General features: G+C 46.1%; 1 protein-coding gene across 1 annotated transcript in view; it reads left to right on the plus strand.

Annotated features, from left to right (window-relative positions):
* Positions 1–234: 234 nt before the first annotated feature.
* Positions 235–20,977, plus strand: part of GALNT8 (polypeptide N-acetylgalactosaminyltransferase 8) — a gene marked incomplete at its 5' end in the record, with an annotated part of 43,932 nt that continues 23,189 nt past the window's right edge. Inside the window, 3 exons of the mRNA XM_084616965.1 lie at positions 235–448; positions 9,059–9,371; positions 14,920–15,086. Of these exons, the coding sequence (XP_084473091.1) occupies positions 235–448; positions 9,059–9,371; positions 14,920–15,086 (694 nt within the window). The remainder of the gene's footprint in view (positions 449–9,058; positions 9,372–14,919; positions 15,087–20,977) is intronic.

Consider the following 20,977-nt stretch of genomic DNA (forward strand, 5'->3'; position numbering starts at 1 on the left):
TGTATTGCACGAAGTGTAATAAAAGGCTGAAAAAGCCCATCCCTTCCAGGTACTGTAAATTGCTGTCTGCTCTGTTACACATTCAAGTTCAAAGAGATCGCTCCATCTGAGCAGTCTTGATGTCTGCTCCAAAGAGGTCTATTTGGAACTAATTTGGGGCCGCAACAACTTGCACGGATCTGCAACTGAATAAGAATCACTACCAGGACAGATATATATTTAGAGAGAGAGAAAATGGTGTCATGGAGAAGGTTACCAGGTCTGTTTCCAACCATGCTGTTTCTTGTATCCACTGCAAATATCTTCCTTGTGTTTTATGTGAAGAATGTAATACAAGAACTGAAAAAGGAAAGCCACGGATATTTAGAGGTTCGCCCCCCATCTTTCAGCCATGAAAATGCAGTAATTGAGCGGCTGGAGCACTTGGAGATGTATATTCACAACATCTGTAAGTAAAACACATTGCTATTCAGCAGCATATTTAGAACCTCTAACTTCACTAGAATTAGGTCTCTCAATTCTTTTGCCCTGTGGGTACTTTTATAGCATTTTAGAAGTAATTTATGTTTGTGTGTGTTGCTTGGGATTTGTCTGAACACATTTTCTCTGCAATATTCTGATTTAGAAAATATTTGAGGATTTCTCTGTCGTATCTACAAGGAAATGCCACTTGCCCTTACCTGCTTTGCTTTCTAGGCTGGTATCACCCTAAACTCTCATGGAGTTAGACAAGTCTTAATCGTTTAGGGGCCCATAGCTATAGATGTTGGAAACAGCAAGATTTGCAGCGTTAGCTGGAAGAGATTAAGATCAAATGTGAAACACTTGGCAGAGCTGATCACACCAGCCGATTAATCACAAGGGAAAAGAATGTTTTAGATTTTGTTGTTGCTCTAAGAAATCTATTGTGAGAAATGTATCTGTTTTGAAGGGAGGAGAGGCCTTGGGAATCCCCTTGCTCATTTCACCTGGCCTCTGCTGTCCTGGGAAGCAAAGGATTTGAACACGGGAAGCCATGACCATGCCATGTTTTTGTTCTTCTCATTCCCTGAGCTAGAAGGCACTGGCAGAATTGCTATTGGGAAAGGGGGTTGCTGAGATTGGTGACAGCTGCTGATTGACCTGTGTTCAAAAGCAGCACTGAGAGCTGAAGGGGAAGGTTGTTCAACCTTCAGAATACAGAATGAGGCAAGAAACTTCTAAGGGTCTATCTACACGAGAGCTGGAGGTGTAATTTCCAGCTCAGGTAGACATACCTGCACTAGCTCCGATTGACCTAGCACGCTAAACAAAGCAGTAGAGCTGCAGGAGGGTCTAGTCACCCTGAGTATGATCCCATCTGAAACCCTAGGCACGTACTTGGGCGGCTAACCTCCCGCTGCTCAGGTCGCTACACCTATTTTTAGTGCTCAATCTGTTTTAGCATGAGTATGTTTGCCTTAGCTGGGAATTACACCTCCTTGCTGCAGGACAGACATATCTTGAATGGGATGGGATATTTATGTAAGACAAGATCAGGGCTTTATGACTGAAGATGTAGGAAATCCCTGTGTCAGGAATTCATTCTGAGTGGGATTTTGTTTGGAATGGTGTCTCAGGGTAGCTGGCCCCTATGGATAGAATAAGTCCAGCTCCCTTGGACCAGAGCTGGTGAGTCCAATCCAGCCAATTAAAGAGAGAGATGGGCAGAGACAGATTGTGCCCTGGGGAGGGAAAGGCACACCGGATGGAGCTAGCTCCTGTGGTGGGTCCCTGGATAAAGGGTCCATAGACTCAGGGAAGCAGCTCTGGGGCTGTTGCTCCAAGAAGGGAGCAGACCCCACTGAAATTGGGAAACTGCTAGGAGCAGTAGTGCCAGAGACCCTCCAGAGGGGTTGGCCCTGAAGCCAGAAGCTAAGGAATGAGCTAAGACTGGTTTTCTGTTTGTTTGCTAACCTCCGCTAAGAAAATAAACCTCCTTGCAAAAGACTGGACATGGCAGCACGTGCTTCAGCGCTGGGTAGATGCCTAGCCTAGTGACACACAGTACTAGAAGTGGGGCTGGCAGTCAGCCCTGGAATAAAGGGAAAGATGGAGGTGGTAATCTGCCTGATAGTGGCAGGACAGAAACAGCAGACCCAGGCCCTGCTGATACAATTGATGGAAAACCAACAGAAACAGCAGGAGGCCATTTGCTGCACAACAGAGGTGACAAGAAGTTAACTACAAAGAACAGGAGTGAATACAGAAAAGGTTAGGCTGAGCCACACCTGGTAACACAGCTGGTTTTGGGACTAGGGGCTCATTGGTCCCAGGCCTGGAGAATCTTGGACTGGAAAATGATGCTGAGGTCTTCCTCTGAACATTTGAGTGGGTGGCAAAGGTGGCAGACTGGGAGGTGTTGACAGGGGTGGCCACATAGCACCTTCATAGTGGGTGAGGAGCAGGCAGCTTACCTGGTAGTAAGAGATGAGATGGTGAACTCCTATCCAGTGGTGCAGGCTGCCATCCTGGATTGATTAGGGCTGAGTCCTGAGGCATATACACACAGGTTGTGGGTAGAACTGTTCCCACAAGGGGCCCGATGGTAGTAGTGGCCCAGAAACTATGGGACCTTGCAACATAGCGGCTCTCTCCTGAGACCAGTTCAGTGGAGAAAGTCATGTTGGAGCAATTCCTGAAAGTTCTACCCAGGGGAGCACAGAACTGGCCTTAGTGGGGGAAGCGGTGGAATGAGGTGAAGTCTTCTTTGAGGAGAAAGGAGACAAGTGGCCAGGGCACTATGATAAACTGAGGTGAATTCACTAGGGGATGGCCCAGGGAAGCTCACAAGGAGGAAAGACCTTGAGTGACCAAAACTAAGGGACATGCAGGACCTACAAGGTACCCAAGTAGCCCCACTGTTTATTGCAAATACTGGTGAGAGGGAACCAGAGGGGCCCTATGGTTTGCTTCAGGTGTGACCAGTCCGGGCATAGTAAAATGTTAGTAGAGTGGGACCATGCAGTGGGAGACCACTCCAAAACTCTCTTAGGATTGGACATGGCTTACTCATTTAGGAGCCCACAGGAGCCCCTCTGCAGGTAGTAGAAGTTAGGGTGGGGGAACAGTAGTTGAGGGACTTGTTGACTCAGATTGTGGGTGCATGCTGGTTCAGGAAGATTAGGTGAGGGTAATTAGCCTTGACAAGTACACATCTCTTATACTCATGGTAAGACCTGCATCTATCCCACTGCAGAAGTTGAGCTGGAGGTTCAGGATCGAAGAGCTTGACTGCACGCTGTGGTGGTCAAGGGTCTGCCTTGGTCCACAGTTCTGTGGTGAGACCTGGCAGATTTCTCAGCTCTCGTACAACAGGAGCTAGAACAAGAGCCCAGGACTGGAAGGGTTCATGATTGACTAGTTAAAGAAGTACGGGCTGGATGAATGCACTATAAGGTGGGTAGAAAATTGGCTAGATTGTCGGGCTCAACAGGTAGTGATCAATGGCTCCATGTCTAGTTGGCAGCCGGTGTCAAGTGGAGTGCCCAAGGGTTGGTCCTGGGGCCGGTTTTGATGGGGATCATAAATGATCTGGAGGATGGTGTGGATTGCACTCTCAGCAAATTTGCGGATGATACTAAACTGGGAGGAGTGGTAGATACGCTGGAGGGTAGGGATAGGATACAGAGGGACCTAGACAAATTGGAGGATTGGGCCAAAAGAAGTCTTATGAGGTTCAATAAGGATAAGTGCAGGGTCCTGCACTTAGGACGGAAGAACCCAATGCACAGCTACAGACTAGGGACTGAATGGCTAGGCAGCAGCTCTGTGGAAAAGGACCTAGGGGTGACAGTGGACGAGAAGCTGGATATGAGTCAGCAGTGTGCCCTTGTTGCCAAGAAGGCCAATGGCATTTTGGGATGTATAAGTAGGGGCATAACGAGCAGATCGAGGGACGTGATCGTCCCCCTCTATTCGACATTGGTGAGGCCTCATCTGGAGTACTGTGTCCAGTTTTGGACCCCACACTACAAGAAGGATGTGGATAAATTGGAAAGAGTCCAGTGAAGGGCAACAAAAATGATTAGGGGTCTGGAACACATGACTTATGAGGAGAGGCTGAGGGAACTGGGATTGTTTAGTCTACAGAAGAGAAGAATGAGGGGGGATTTGATAGCTGCTTTCAACTACCTGAGAGGTGGTTCCAGAGAGGATGGTTCTAGACTATTCTCAGTGGTAGAAGAGGACAGGACAAGGAGTAATGGTCTCAAGTTGCAGTGGGGGAGGTTTAGGTTGGATATTAGGAAAAACTTTTTCACTAGGAGGGTGGTGAAACACTGGAATGCATTGCCTAGGGAGGTGGTAGAATCTCCTTTCTTAGAAGTTTTTAAGGTCAGGCTTGACAAAGCCCTGGCTGGGATGATTTAATTGGGGATTGGCCCTGCTTTTGAGCAGGGGGTTGGACTAGATGACCTCCTGAGGTCCCTTCCAACCCTGATATTCTATGATTCTATGATTCTATGACTAGGAAAAGAAATAAGAGGGCTAGAGACTGGAGCAAAGATGGCAAAGGGAGACCAAGGGGGAGGTCACAACCTTCCCTAATGACTGAGGCATCAGCTTAGAAAGTACCAACAAGAGTTGGACAATGTAAGCACCTCACTGGGGAAAATCATCAGCCAACTGGCAAGGTTAGAACAAGTGCTGGCCCGGGTTCAGGTAGAGGTTAAGAAGGAGAAGCAGCAATGCTTGGTTCTGTAGGAGGAACTGACCCAGGCCCAGATGAGGAACACTCGGCAGGGTACTTGAGAGACCCGGATCAAGTCCCAGGCTCAGCAGGCTGCTGTAGAGACTCAAACATGGTCTCTGGCTTGGTGGGACACTGGGGAGGCCCAAATGAAATCTCAAATCCCACAGGATACTGTGGGAACTCAAACAAAATCCCAGATTCAACAGGATACCATGGGGACCCAGGCTGAACTACCTGTAAAACAAGCCAGCGTGGGGATTCAGACAGGACTATTCCAACAAGTAGAGTCCTAAATAGGGAGCCAGGGGGAGAAACAGGGCTCCAGTGCAGGGAAAGAGATAGCACAGATCTGTTTTATAGCTCCCCTGCAAAGGCCTGGTCAGTTTATAGAACAACTGGAGTCAGTGGACAGCAAATTATGGAACCTCAAGTTCAAGAAAGAAAAACTAGCTACAGATCTCCAGGTGATTGAGGAGAACAGGAAACATTTACTCCTCATGGTTCACGAACTTGAGACTGAAGTACAGACTCTGCATGCAGAGACGGTAAAGCCTAGTCACGCAGGGACTCCAAAGTCCAGGCGATGGAGATAAGACTATGTAGGAACCGCGCCCAGTGAGCCTGGTTATATGACCCTGGCCCCACTGCATAATATTCAGGGTGACTGGCACTGAGAGTCTGTGCCTGGGGGCAGGACCTCTAGGGCTCAGAGAACACTCCGTGACTCGATGGGACTTGTGGGAAGCGATAGTTGAAATGTTGGTATTATGTTATACCACTGAGGGGAATGTTTGGGTTGGAGTAAGAAAAACTTTCAGGGCCTGAAATGTTGTAAAATGAATGATGCTGCAGAATGTTGGGGCAGAACAGTGTTTTTGCACTGAGAGGGGGAAGAGTGGCCCTGGGCCGGGGCTACTCTTCCCCCTCTCAGTGCAAAAACACTGTTCTTTCCCAACATTTCGGCCCCCAGGAGGCCACCTCACAAGAAGGAAAATGTATGCATTTTTTTATTCCTGGAAAACTGGGGGTACGGGTATGTCACAGGGTAGTTGGTCCCTGTCGATAGACTAAACCCAGCGCTCCTGAACCAGAGCAGGTGAATCCAATCCAGCCAATTAAAGAGGGCTGGCTGCTATAAAGAGCTGTTGGGAGAGGGACAAAGACAGGCTGTGCCCTGGGGAAAGAAATCCACTCTGGAGTGGAGCTAGCTTTTGTGGTGGCTCCCTGCAAGGGGCCGGGGCTAAGGGAAGCAGCCCTGGGGTTGTGTTGCTCCAAGAAGGGAGCAGAGCTGACTGAAACTGGGAAGCTGCCAAGGAGCAGGAATGCAAGAGACCCCTGGAACTGAAGCTAGAGGCTAAGAAATGAGCAAAGACTGTTTGTTTGCTAACCTCCGTTAAGGAAATAAACCTCCTAGTGAAAGATTGGGTGTGTCAGCACAGACTTTGGAGCTGGGGAGAAACCTGTCCTGGTGACAAATGGGTATAGTTCTGCAGCCTTACTCAAGCGAGTTGTCTCACTGAAATCACCCGAATAAGTGCTGCAGTATCAGGCCTTCAGGCCGTGCTGTCATTAGGATATTTTTCCCCATCATCGCTAGGACTTTTCTGTTCCACCAGACTGTTAGCAATGGTGGGAGGGATAGTGCAGCCAAGGCACTGCCGGCTGCCATGGTTTTAGAATCAACGTGTTATCTAGGGCAGCGTTTCTCAAATGCGGCCAGCAGGGATTGGTGTCCTGTGGAACGCGCAGCCTCCTCGGTGGGTCTGGGCAGTGCCTCTGTAGTCACTTGGGGCCAGTGTGTGCAGTGCCGGAGGTGACTCTTGTTAGTGGCTGTGGCGTTTTGGTCACCGGGGTGTTCCCCTGGGCAGCTCCCCCACTCCTGCCCGGCAATGGCATGGAGAATCTGGGACTCTGCAGGCAGCCAGTGAGTTCCCAACCCACCTTCTCCAGGGTGGGTTTCACCCAAGGTTCATGGGCTGCAGGGACAGAGAGATGGGTTGGTGTTTCCTCCACCTGGGGCCACACTCACCCTTTACAACAGCTTGATGGCTCTGGGCTGTTGCAGGGCTTGGTAGCTCCCCAGCAGGGTGAGGCACTCTCATTCTGTGACATGCTCTGAACACAAGAATAGGAGCAAAATCCATGTGTACGGAATGTGTATGGAATGGGGAATCCATGTGTGCAGAATGGGGAGCTCTACTTCTTTCATCAAATATAAAGGGAAGGGTAACCACCTTTCTGTATACAGAACTATAAAATCCCTCCTGGCCAGAGGCAAAATCCTTTCACCTGTAAAGGGTTAAGAAGCTAAGATAACCTTGCTGGCACCTGACCAAAATGACCAATGAGGAGACAAGATACTTTCAAAGCTGGAGCGGCGGGGAACAAAGGGTCTGTCTGTCTGTGGGATGCTTTTGCTTGGAACAGATCAGGAATGCTCTTCATAACTCCTCAGAACTTCTGTTAAGTTAGTAAGTAATCTAGCTAGAAATGCGTTAGATTTCCTTTTGTTAAATGGCTGGTAAAATAGGTTGTGCTGAATGGAATGTATATTCCTGTTTTTGTGTCTTTTTGTAACTTAAGGTTTTGCCTAGAGGGATTCTCTGTGTTTTGAATCTGATTACCCTGTAAGGTATTTACCATCCTGATTTTACAGAGGTGATTCTTTTTCTTTTTCTTTAATTAAAATTCTTTGAAGCACCTGATTGCTTTTTCATTGTTCTTAAGATCCAACGGTTTGGGTCTGTGTTCACATATGGAAATTGGTGAGGATTTTTATCAAGTCTTCCCCAGGAAAGGGGGTGTAGGCCTTGGGGGGATATTTTGGGGGAAAGATGTCCCCAAGTGGGCTCTTTCCCTGCTCTTTGTTTAACACGCTTGGTGATGGCAGCATAGGGTTCAAGGACAAGGCAAAGTTTGTACCTTGAGGAAGTTTTTAACCTAAACTGGTAAGAATAAGCTTAGGGGGGTCTTTCATGCAGGTCCCCACATCTGTACCCTAGAGTTCAGAGTGGGGAAGGAAACTTGACAACTTCCTGCTACATAAATAAATTACAATGATTTGGACAATATTTATCTGTTTTTCCCTAAAGTTAATTACGTATTTTAGGAAAAATTGTCAGAGCGGCTACTAGCCAGACTTAGTAGCCGTACTCTGAGGCCATCAAAAAATTTGTTTTGAGAACCCCGGTCTAGACTTACTCTGCTGTTAGATAGGCTTGTGAGTACCAGGGAAAGGGGATATAGAGCAGGGATATACAGCACAGTGATCAGCCAGAGATGAAAGAAGCCCTTTCAAATGTCTCTTAGGAAGCCCCAGAAGTTGCTCAGAATATGTGGGTTCACTTCTCCAGCTCTAGTAATAAGTACCCCAGCCCAGTGATCACACCACCCTTAATGACAGAATATGACTCCAATTCACCTGGGCACCTACTGCCTTGCATTTCTCTGCCAATTGCTATTAATAGCTATGAAAAGTAACAGGTGTCTTTGGTTCAGTATTTGAAAAAGACACTGCTTTTGTTATTCTAAATCAAAAGGCAAAATATCTCTTTCAAGGGCTATGTGGCATACAAGTCTTTAAGGGACATTTTCCTTTTGAAATACAGGAATTTACAATTCAATAAAATAAAAATCAGGAGAAATAAAGTTAAAATGTTAATATTAAAAAGTTAATATGTAACAACAACCCTGCACACACTGATGGCACTCTTGTTTAGCGAAGTCCAAAAATAAATATAAATACCTGAGATATATACCTATAGACAGTTCCTGTGAATCGCCTGCCTTTTTGATTCAGCCTAATTTGCCAGTTCCCCCAGAAATTTATCTAGGCAAGGGAGATATTATTAAGCAGCCATGTAATGGGGATAGGGTGGAGAGGTCGTTTGTGCTTTATGCTTAGAACTACTCTCATAGCCCATATTGCACAAGCAACATGGTTCAGATAAGGCCAGATGTTGATTTTAGTTACTTCAGTGTATCAGAACAAACTCTACTGAACATCCTGAGTCCTGTTTCTAATATCACTTGTACACTGATTTTCTTTCTGCATGTCTCCATTGATTTCAGTGGAGTTTCTCTTTATTTACACCAGGGAAACTGAAAGCAGAACGTGACCAATAATATTGACATTGTTAGGACTAACTCTTGGAATCCTGCCTTTACAGATTCGTTTTTATAAAGAAGCTAGAAACTGATTCTCGTCTCATGGCAGTTTCGTGGTAATTGTAACTGCATTGATTTATTCCTGATTTAAACCAGTGTGAGGAGAATCTGGCCCATTATCTTTATTACACATTATTCTCTCTTGTCATTAGACCCTAAACACACCTTATTTTTAAGCAGCAAATTCCATGAAAAAGCTCTCTCATAATGAAAGAATGAAACAAAAAGAAGATGACATAAAGCTGCCAGAGGAGTCAAAGGGTGAAATGCACCAGGCTGAGAAAGCAAAGGAGGAAGACAAGATGAAAAAGGAAAAGAAGGTTGTGCACCGAAAGCTGTTTCCAGATTCAAGGCTGTTCAAGCGCTGGGGTGCAGATTTAACAGAAGAGCAACAAACCACAGCCCAGGATCTATTCACTAAATATGGGTATAATGTTTATCTCAGTGACCGTCTGCCCCTGGATCGGCCTATTCCAGATACCAGATATCCCAGGTGCAGTATGAACCCTGTATATGTTCCTAGGCAGATGTATGAATGTAAAGAGGTGCTATCCAAGGCCCCAAGCTGATTTGGAATGGAAGGTTATAAGGGATCCATGAGCAGATCTGGATTTGTGCTGCATTTAGTTTGATGTGTTGGTTTTTTTCCATTCACTTCCTCCTGCATTTTACAAAGAGCAGTGGGTAATTCTTCGCGCACACACAATGCAAGTCAGGAGGTGAAAGCTTATAGGAGACGTATGCAAAAGATATAATAGGGAAGTTTTAAATAAAATAGATTCTTGTTAATGATACATGCTAGCACAGGAGAAAACTAAAAGCAACATTCAAAAGGCCTTCTACTCTCTGCTGTGTTTAAGCTCCACTTGAGCTCCAAGAGTGAAATTGTCCCCTATGCACAGGGCCTGCCAAGGGAGACGCAAGCTAGAAAGGACAAGGAAGCTGTATTGTGTTTATACACATTAGACCATGTCGTCAAAAGCAGAGGGCACTGTGGGGCTGTTAGGAGATGTGAATTCCATGCCAGTGATTCACTGTGGGACATTATGCAAGTCACTCAGCCATTCTGTTCTTCACTTTTTCCATCTGTTAAAAAAAAGGGGGGAGGGGATATTGATACATACATATCTTTATAATGTGCTTGGATAGAAAGGTCAATGTAACTACCTAGGTATTATTAATGGTAGGGGACAGTAAGCCCAGTATCCGATGGAAGCGTTATGATAAATGGCAGGGTGAGCTGGGAGCTGAGATTTATGAAGACGGAGAGACTGATCATGTGGCAATACATGTTAGGAGCCAGGACAAAAGTCCTGGCTAAAAAACAGTTACCCAGGGCTTATATTATCACTGGCAGTATGCTACAAGCCTCTTAAGTGCTTTCTCCCTTTCCCTAGTGCACTGTTCAAGCTCATAGACTTGATGTTCCAGTCATAAATATCACTCTTCTACAACTGTAACTAAAGATGGTCAACAAATGTTGATATATTTTTTTTAAATGAAAACCAGGGACAGATTATTTGCGAAATGTTTCATGGAAAAGTTCCCATTTTTTGATCAGCTCTAAGTGTAAGTTTATTGACTTCAGCAGCATTACTCCTGATTTACACAAGTGTAAATGGGATCAGAATAAGATCTATCCATCTGTGGAGGTATCCCCTCACCGTAATGTCTGAGCACTTCTGACTGTCCTCTGATTTGATCCCCAGAGGTCCCTGGAGCTGCAAAAGGGCTGTTTTAAAGATGGCTCAGAAACAACTTACTTGAACTTCGGGGGAGTTCAGATTCAGAGCTGAATGAAAATGTTGACACCCAGTTCCTACCTCAATAATGGGCTAAAACAAAACAATACTGAATAGCAGCAAAAAGAAACAAAACCATTAATCTCTCTGAAAACTGGTCATGTGGACTTGAGGAAAAATGATAAATTCATTCTTATCTGGTTAGGAAATCCTCCAGCTACCCGCCCAACCCTTCTCATTCATTATAAATTTATTACTTCACCGCTTTGGCCACCTGGGAAAGATTTGTATCCTGAGAAGTAGATTGAGCCTGCAGTAGTGGGTACAAAAGTAATGGAACAAAGAATGTGTAAACACTATAAGGAACAAGGCGTTCTGTTGTACTGTAGGTGAGCATCTTACATGGCGCCAGTTTCAAGGATATAGAGGAATCAGATAATGCTCTGTTTTATGAGGAAGAAGATTGTCAGTTGCCAAGTTTGCTTACAAATAAACTTACTGTGTTGTCTGGTGGATTTAAAAGAAGGAGGCACTGTCTGGTCTCTTAGAAGTAAGGCTTTAGTAGAACAAAAACAGGGTTACAGAAACCAAAGGAGAGCAGTGTGCTCCTAGTTGTGTATCTAGTGAAGCTGACTCTGGACTGCTTCCAACGGGTCTTCCTAGCCCAATCCCCTTCTCTCTGACATGTGCTCTGCTCTTAAAGTCACAGTATGTACGCCTAACACCTACAGTGGAAATCCCAGTCCTGGAGGAGCATGGTATAAATGGATAGGGCCAGATTCTTGTTTGTTACACCAGTGCAAATCTGGAGTAACTATTTTGAGCCCAGTAGAGTTAATCTGAATTTACACTGGCGTATCTGAGAACAGACTATGGGCCATATATAGTAGATGCAGGATAATTTAAGATGCGACAAGGGTACTAGACTTCAAGAATTACCTAGGTATATAACTTGGAGGCAGAACTAAGAAATGCAATGAACATGATGAAATTACATAAAGTATAAAGGGGAGGTTTTCCTAGACACAAATATGAGTCAGTTGCATGACTCCCCCCTGGGGCCTTTGAAAATCTTCCTCCATATCAGTAGGTGCTGAAAGAGGTTATAACATCCTCAAAGATGCTCAAATCTAGACACAACAGACTACAGCGCCTCTGGTTATAACTTATTAGGCAAAAGATCTAGGTGTCACTGGGCACATCTTAAGCTATGTATGTACTACACACTGCGGCGGCGGCATGTAGGTTATGTGCAACTACACTAGGACTGGCAACTTTCTAGTTGCACGAAACCGAACACCTTGCCCCACCCCTTCCCCGAGACCCCACACCTCTATCGCTGGCTCTCCTCCACCCTCACTCACTCATTTTCACCAGGCTGGGGCAGGGGCTTGGTGTGTGGGAGGGGGTGAGGGCTCCAGGTGGGGATGTGGGCTCCAGGGTGGGGCCAGAAATGAGGGGTTCAGGGTGTGGGAGGGGGCTCCAGGCTGGGGCAGAGGGTTGGGGTTCAGAGGGTTGAGTTAGGGCTGGGGATGAGGGGTTTGGGGTGCAGGAGGAGGTTTCAGGCTGGGGGGGTGCAGCCAAGGGGTTCAGAGTGTGGGAGGGGGCTCTGGTCTGAAGCAGTGAGTTGGGGTGCAGAGGGCATGTGGCGTGTGGGCTCCACCAGGGAGTTTTGGTGCGGGAGGCAGCTCAGGGCTGGGGCATGGGGTTGGGATGCAGGAGGAGTTGCAGGCTCCAGCTGGGGGTGTGGACTCTAGAGGGAGGATGAGGGGTTTGGGGTGAAGGAGGGGGATCTTGGCTGGGACATGGGGTTGGGGTGTGGGGGTGGGTGCAGGTTGCAGGCTCCGGGAGGGAGTTTGGGTGCAGGATGGGGCTCCCACCTGGGGCAGGGGTCTGGAGTATCAGAGGGGGTGAGGGCTCCGGCTGGGGATGCAGGTTCTGGAGTGGGACCAGGGATGAGGAGTTTAGGGTGCAGAAGGGAGCTCAGGCCTGGGACAGGGGGTTGGGGCACAGGGGAGGGTGTGGGCTGTGGGCTCTGGGTGGCTCTTACCTCAGGGGGCTCCCCGGAAGTGGCGACATGTCCCTCCAGATCGTAGGTGGAGGTGCGGCCAGGTGGCTCTGTGCACTCACTGCCTCCTCCTGCAGGTGTCACCCCTGCAGCTCCCATTGGCTCATTCCAGGCCAATGGGAGCCACGGAGCCGGTGCTCAGGGTGGGGGTGGCATGCAGAACCCTCTCGGCCGTCCCTCTGCCTAGAAGCTGAGGGACACGTCACTGCTTCCAGGAAGCTGCACGAAGCTGAGTAGCGAGCCTGCCAGTCCCACCAACCAGACTTTTAACAGCCCGGTCAGCAGTGCTGACGGGAGCTGCCAGCCCTTTTCGACTGGGCGTTCCAGTAGAAAACTGGACACCTGGCAACTCTAAGCTACACACTGCGGTGAAAAGCAGGCCGTGTCCAGGCTACGGTGCATCGCTACATGTCTCAGTGAAAGGCAGGGGAGGCAGCGGGGAAAGACGGAGCCTGCCGGAGCCTTTCCCTGCTGCTGTAATCTTTCCATGAGGTGGGGAAAGGCTCTGGCAGGCAGAAGGTGGTGGGACCTTTTCCCACTGCCTCTCCGTTGCCACAGTGTTCCCTGGGAATCACTGCAGCAGTGGGGAAAGGCTCCCGTAGCTCCCTGCTGCTGGAGCCCTTCCCCACTGCAGAGAATCTTCCCCACTGCCCTTAACTGCTGCCTCCCCAGAGTCTTTCGCTGTGGGAGGAAGGGCTCCAGCAGCAGGGAACTGCCAGAGCCTTTCCTCACTGCCCCCCCACCCCCGCCCAGCCAAAGCCTGTCCCTGCTGCTGGAGTCTTTCACTGCAGAGGGGAAGGGGTCCAGCAGTGGGAAGGCAGCAGGACACGGCACTGCTACTAATAGCAGTGTAGATGGGGAGGCACTGCTTCGGCGAGGAGAGCCATGCTAGGAGATGTACTGGGGTACATACCCACACCCTTCAGGTGTGTGTCTACTCTACTCGCGTAAGCCCTGCCTCACCAGCTAGGCTGCTATTTATCCCTGTGCTAGGGGAGCTCTATGCATATGTACACTACATGCTGCCGAAAGAAGCATGCAGCATAGACCTTTTAATGTGCAGCAACAACCGAGAAAATGTATAAGCCACCAGCTTTCTAAGAAGGGCCCAGGGAATAATTAGTTACGTATTTTCATGCCATTATATAAACCATGGGTCAGTCCTCACTTTGAATACTGTATCAAGGTTAAAAAAATGCAACAAACACAGAAAGCACCAGAAAAAGGCAACAAAAATGGCCAAAGGCCTAAAGAGGTATCCTGCATTTGCAAGTTTCCATATACAGAGAAGAAAAACTAGGGCTGGGATTTTCAAAGATGTCTATGGGAGTTAGGTGCCCAAATCCCAGAGAATGTCAATGGGATTTATGTGCCTGATTTTTGTGGGCTCCTTTGAAAAACCCCAGCCTAAGGCTAACATTTTCAATCTTGGCCGCCTAAGTGCATAGGTAGGCAGTGAGTGGCCTGATTTCATCAGGGCTGAGCACCCGCAGGCCCTGCTGGCTTGGCACCTTCTGATTAAATCAGACCTCTTTTACCTAAGTGGTTAAATATGGATGTAGGTGCCTAATTGTAGGGACACAGCTTTGAAAATGTTTTGCCTTAGACAATTGTTGGTGGAAAGGAGACAAATAAGAAGAGGTGATGGAGCTACATAAACTTCCATGCTAAAATTAATATTCAGGAAACCTTAAAGCTGAAAATAGTGGTGAGAAGGCAATGTGGGAGGATCAAGGTGACTCCACCCTTTATATCCTTTTTTGGAGGCATGAGGAAGTACAGGGCCCATGCTCCATCCCAACTTGTCACTCAAGTCCACCCGGCACACGCATACTTAAGAGGGATTTGTGCAATCACTTAAGAAGAAATGTAGAATTAAAGTAAAATGGAATTACTCTGAATCTACTCCAACAGAGGGAAGATCAGCCCTTTAGATTTCACTGAAATTCACGTGGCTGTGTTTAAACACTCACGTTTTCCTCTGTCAAAGAATACTTGCCTTTCTGTGGAGGGGCAAGATCTTTGCAAAGACTGGGGCCTGGTTCTCAGTTATGTGAAAGCCCCTTTACACAGAATCAGGCCTTCAAGGCTCTTTTTCATGGGTAGCCAGTGTTCAGAACAAATTATTTCCCGCTTTGTGCTAGTTGTGTATAACCCTGAAGATGAAGATGGCTGCTTCTCTACTGGGTCTTTTCAGGAATCCTGCTAATATTCTTCTCACTCTCTTACAGCTGTAAAGAGAAAAAATATTCCCACGACCTCCCGACACTTAGTGTCGTTCTCATATTTATGAATGAGGCAATGTCGATCATCTTGCGTGCAATTACCAGTATAATTAACCGAACTCCTTCTCATTTGCTGAAAGAAATTGTCCTGGTAGATGATTACAGCTCAAATGGTAAGTGACACAGTTAAGGCAGAGACATCTTCATTTGCTTTTGGGTGCCCCTTGCAGGTGACAAACCATGTTTTAACAGTGCAAAGTACTGAGTCTGACTCTGCATCCTTTTTTGGTAGCTGTTTTATGATTTTAATATCATTTTCCACCAACCCACTGGATTGTCGTTACATGTCTAAACCCAAACTGCACTGGAAATTACTTAAACTCATGCTCATTGAACTGCAGCCCATTGTCAGGCATTACTATACTAGATATAGATATAGTCTAGCAAAAATAGATTTGACAATCACCTGTTCAGCTGTAGTATCTTCCAGTAAGGCTATCTCTGAGAAGTGAGAGAAACAATCTAGGACAAGTACATAGTTTTTTCCCGTCAACATAAACAAATCTATGCCTACTGTGCTCCAGGGGACTAGTTTTATGGCTCTTTTACTTGACATGGCCTGTATTTTTGGCATATGCAACAGGCCTTGACAGATTCCTCAATATTGCTCTTCACTTGAGGCCAGTAATAAATTGTCTCTCACCCTTCTCTTAGCTTTGTTCAATCATTAAAAGACCATCATGTAGCCTTTTAAACTTATTTTTCTGTAACAGTTTAGTAATCCCATCTAGGACTGAAAACTTCCCCTGAATCAGTGAAAGGGGCTGGGAACATGCTGTCCCAGCCACTCTGTTCCAATAACCTTAATTATTTTCTGTAGGGTCTCATCCCGAGCAGTAGTTCTGGCAATCACAATCCACATTTCATGTGAGATTGGACAAGGTTGTTTTTTTCCCAAACAGATTGACCTATACAATATCTAGTTCTGGACTTGCTCCACTGCATTTTTTTGTCAAATGCTCTAGAGTGTGTGTCTGCAGAGACCAAATCGCTCCCAGTTTTGTACTGAATTTACAAATCAGACATTTGTAACTGAAAAAAGCAATCTCTGTATTCTCAGGGAGTTGTTTGCCAGACCCCTTTTGGTAATGGCAATAAGTGGTATATGGTCAGTTTCAGCTAACACCTGTGTCCCATAAATAAAGACATGGAACATTTCACACTCATGAATGAAGGTCAAAGCCTCTTTCTCTATTGGGTGTAACTGATTCTCAGTTTTTGTAAGGGCTCATGACACATAAGCCACTGCTCTCCAATTTTGACCATACTGCTGTAGGAGGACTGCACTCTTACTCTCCTTGGAGGTGTCTGTGGACAACTTAGTTTTGTGCTTAGTGTTCTGTTACCTCAGGATTGGGGCCTCTTTAATTAATGCCTTCAGTTTCTCAAACTCTTTATTAATATTTGCATCCCGTGTCCACTGGACATCTGTGTACAACAGTGTTCTCAGTTTGCTGGCTTGATCAGATACATTAAGGACAAATTTCCCTGTGTTGTTTGCTGTTCCAAGGAATCATTGTATCCCTTCCTTGTCTGTTGTCTGAGGTAGCTCTCTCTCAGTCAGTCCTGTTGAAGCTGTTTCTATTGTATGAAATACTTAGTCATTGGAACCTGGGTCTCACAGGTGGGTGACCTAGCCACTAGGGTATAGAGTCATTGTTACTCTCTTCCTGGCCCAATTAATATTTAAGTATGTTATACACACCTTCAACAGGTGAGACTGAGACAGATCTACCCCAGAATACCCTATACCCCAGTCATTAGGGCACTGTCCTGGGAGGTGGGAGACCTGAATTAAGTCCAATGAGTGCTCTAACCATTAGTATATAGGATATAAGGGGACATCCTTCTCAGTTTTGTGCAGAAGGTAACTTCTGAGAACTCCTGTTGGATTGGGCTTTGCAGGCAAGATAGATGTAGGAATGCCCATTCTGAGGATCCCACTGGAGTTTAGGTGCTGAGCAGCTAAGTGGCATCAGGACTTGGGTGGCTTTGCAAGTGTCCGTTGTCAGAAATGTAGACATCTAGGGGATTTCACTTGCAGAAACTTAGGTGCCTAGAGAATTTAGGAGCCAATAGGCTTAGGTGACATCTGAGCAGGGTTTTGGAAGATCTAAAGTTTGAATTTAGATACCTAAAGTGACAAGTTAGATGTTTAAATCTCTTAATGGATCTTGCCCCAACTTCCCCCCCAGATCAAAATGTCATGTATGCAAACGTTAGTACCCTCTAGACCATCAAAAAGTTGTATTTTCTAGGTATCAAACACAAACCAAATAGCATTCTACAGATATAGTGTCTGCCAAAGCGAGTGTTGACTGCACAGTCATGTGCTCTGTTTTTCTAAGGGAACCTGACAGAATTCTGCTGACATGTCAGGCATAGAAGAATATTTGGCAACAGGCATCTCTCCAAAAATGTCTCACTTTGTAGGTAGTGGAAAATGTTCCCTTTTCACATATATTTTAAAATGATTTTGGGTCTGTACATAAGCGAAGGGTTTCATCTTTTTCTCTACCACTACCAACAAATGTACCCATGCCAGTGGCCCCTACTTGCTCTATGATCCCCAGAGCAATGAGCCTATCCAGCTCCTTTTTTAGCCTCTGCCTCTTGGGTAATGAGAAGTTTCCTAGGGGTGTGAATTGTGGCATGGGTTAGGCTCTTTCAGTTCTATTCTGTACTCTGCTGAGAGCTTTCCTATCCTCTAGAAGGAACTCTCAAACTCTGCCTTAATTGTTTTGGTCCCTTGTCTCGCCAGTCTCTCCTCTTGATAGGACCAAGGGTTTGACGTGTTTTTACCCAATAACAGGTTCTTTTTTCCCCTGGTAATATTGCATGCTGTATCGCTTCCAGTTTATTTACCCATACGTCAAGTTTGTATATTCTATAAGCGAGGATCAGCTCACCATTGCAAACCCTGTGTTTTACAAGCACAAAAGTTTTTCCCTTCCACATACAGGAGAAGGGCCAATAAAAGATATTACCTTACCTACCTTCTCTCTCCTGTCTTGGATTGGACACGGCTACAACGCTGCGAACAGCTGTGTTTTACTTGCTTATCTTTCACTACCTGTGACTTTTTTTGTGTGTGCTAGTAACACTTTCTGGCAACATGGCTTGTGCAAAAGTATACAACTTAAAATTAATAAGTGTCCCATTTTCTTTCAGGGTGGCAGGCCAAGAACCTTGTGCTGCAATGTTGTCCATTACTCCTAGGAAGAATTCAACTGAGCTAGTTTCAGAGTAACAGCCGTGTTAGTCTGTATTCGCAAAAAGAAAAGGAGTACTTGTGGCACCTTAGAGACTAACCAATTTATTTGAGCATGAGTGAGCTGTAGCTCACGAAAGCTCATGCTCAAATAAATGGGTTAGTCTCTAAGATGCCACAAGTCCTCCTTTTCTTTTAACTGAGCTCGTGGTGCTGTCAATGTCTCCTTGTCCACGCTATGCACCATCTGCTGGCATTTGCAAACTCTTGCAAAATGATGTGCTCAATTGCAGTTCTTTCATCTTTTCTCATATGCTGGGCATTGTTTTGGCTTGTGCTGGTTGTCACCGTAACCATGTACTGTTTTTGCTGGACTCTGACTTTGAGAGCTATGTGCCTTTCTGCCTCAAGTGTCTTTTTGTGTGTGTCACGGGGTCCACTCACCAAAGGTGGTGCCTCCTCCTGGCCACTCTGGGGATTAGCTGATTCCAGGTCCGACACCTCCTTTCTGCTTCTTGCCACGCACCCTGCCTTCTCTTCCTTGCTCTCAGAGAGGCAAGATGCTTGGTGTTCGTGGCTTAGCCCTCCATTCAAGTCACATGTGTCTTCCCCTTCCAGGGTATCAAACTCTTCCAGAGTGAACTGTCCCAGGCAGTCTGCTTTCCACTGCCTGGTCTATGCCACTTCCCCAGTGGCTGGTAGGGGAACCTGGGCCTGCCCTCTGCTCCAGGTTCCGGCACCAGGGACCCTCCAGCACCCAAGGACTGTTCTGTCCTGGACATTACTTCCTGTTCCCTGAGCCTTTCCTTACTTTCTGGCTTTTCCTCTTTCCCTGGGTTTGCCAGCCCCACCTTCCAGGGAGTAGCTATAGCAGGGGTAGGCAACCTATGGTACGCGTGCCAAAGGCGGCATGCGAGCTGATTTTCAGTGGCACTCACACTGCCCGGGTCCTGGCCACCGGTCCGGGGAGCTCTGCATTTTAATTTAATTTTAAATGAAGCTTCTTAAACATTTTAAAAACCTTATTTACTTTACATACAACAATAGTTTAGTTGTGTATTATAGACTTATAGAAAGAGACCTTCTAAAAACGTTAAAACGTATTACTGGCACGCGAACCCTTAAATTAGAGTGAATAAATGAAGACTTGGCACACCGCTTCTGAAAGGTTGCCAACCCCTGAGCTATAGGTTACTTGACTCTATAGCTCCAAACATACGTCCCTTCTCCTAGGGAGTGACCGCAGACTGTGGTATTTTGGATTCTCTCTATCATGTCCACAGTGGCAGAGCCCTGTCCACTCTCATTCTGGACTGGATGACTTCTGTTGCTTGCAAATTTCCAGTTGCTTAGTCAAGGATTAATTCTGGGTTTCCCAGTAATGTCTCTCTGAGTTTTTTGTTCCAGATGTCAACCGCAATCAGGTCCTTTGTTAGAAGTTTAGGTGGGACCTTCTGCCTCCAAAATTGCAAGATTGTCTTTTCAGCTTTAGTTCAGTTGCAAGCTCTTTATAGTTTTACTTTCTTTTTGTACCCTCAGGTTAAAAACATCTCTCCCCTAGGTCTCATTTTTACATGGAGTGCAGAGCTCCTCAAATTTCTATACTGCACCTTCATAGCTGGTCCTCTCTGCCTGAACTGAACGCCATTAAATGCATCAAGTACATCACAACCTGTTATTGTCAGAAATAAGGCTACATTCTATTGTCCTTTTCTCAGGACTTCATTGCTTACAGCTGCACAGTGAAGTGCTTCTTAATTCTCTTCTGATTGACTTCCGTGTTCCCGGAGAGTTTTAGCTCTGGTGGAGCTTTTAACTGCTCCAGTCTTCCACGCAGATTTCTTTAATTTCTTTCTTTAATTTCTGTTTACTCCTGGTGCCATGTGATTGCTCTGAACCCAAAGTGCTTGAATTGCTCTGAACCCAAAGTGCTTGAAAGAGATCCTCTGTATTCAGTGACACAGTTCCCAAATGCCTCTGCATAACAGAACATGGGTTCTGCGGCACCCTGCTCCCTGCAAGCTGCCTGTCTTTGAAGCTAAGCCACTTAACGGTACAGTTCCCAATACCACATGGTGTACTGGGATATAGCTATGAGATGAAAGCAGCAAAGTGAACATTTTAGCTGATTATCTGGATAAACTTCCTAATGGTGATATTTTAGGCTGAGGAATAGGCTTCCTGGAGAAGTAATGGAAGCCTCATTGCTCTTAAAATTTGACTGGACAAAGCATTAGGAAATCTACTGTAGGGAACAATCCTGCACTGGTCCACAAGGAGATGGACTGGTTCATCCATGGATCTTTCCCGTTTTGAATTTCTATAATTTTCTAGGTAGATCCTTCTTATTTCTGCCTTTGGAGAAGGAAATGGTGGCCCCATGTCCCAGGAGAGCACATCCCTACTCATATTACATAGACTCGTGTTTAGCATTTTCATGTTGGTATATTCTTTTGCAGGTGCAGTTAACTGTAGACACAAATGCTAGCAGTTAGACATCTAATTGCCTGCTCTTCGGGAACAATCAGGTATTTAGAGGTGTAATGTCTGGTACATGTGCCCATAATTATAGTGGGTGCAATTAAGTTTGGGCTCAAAATTGTGGTCTCCAAAATAGAAGCTGGGTTTAAAAATCAGGTCTATTAAGTCCTGGATGAGCTGTTACCCTAGGTCAAGGTTTACTTCCTGAGGAGTTCTTCTGAGTAACCAAATAATTCTAGCCATTATTTTTGAAGGAAGAAATTTATAGTGATGTCGGGGCTGGGAGAAGCTGGAAAAGGTGTCATCTAATTA

This window comes from Lepidochelys olivacea (genome assembly GCF_965140295.1).
Source record: "Lepidochelys olivacea isolate rLepOli2 genome assembly, chromosome: 1".
NCBI classification, from domain to species: Eukaryota; Metazoa; Chordata; order Testudines; family Cheloniidae; genus Lepidochelys; species Lepidochelys olivacea.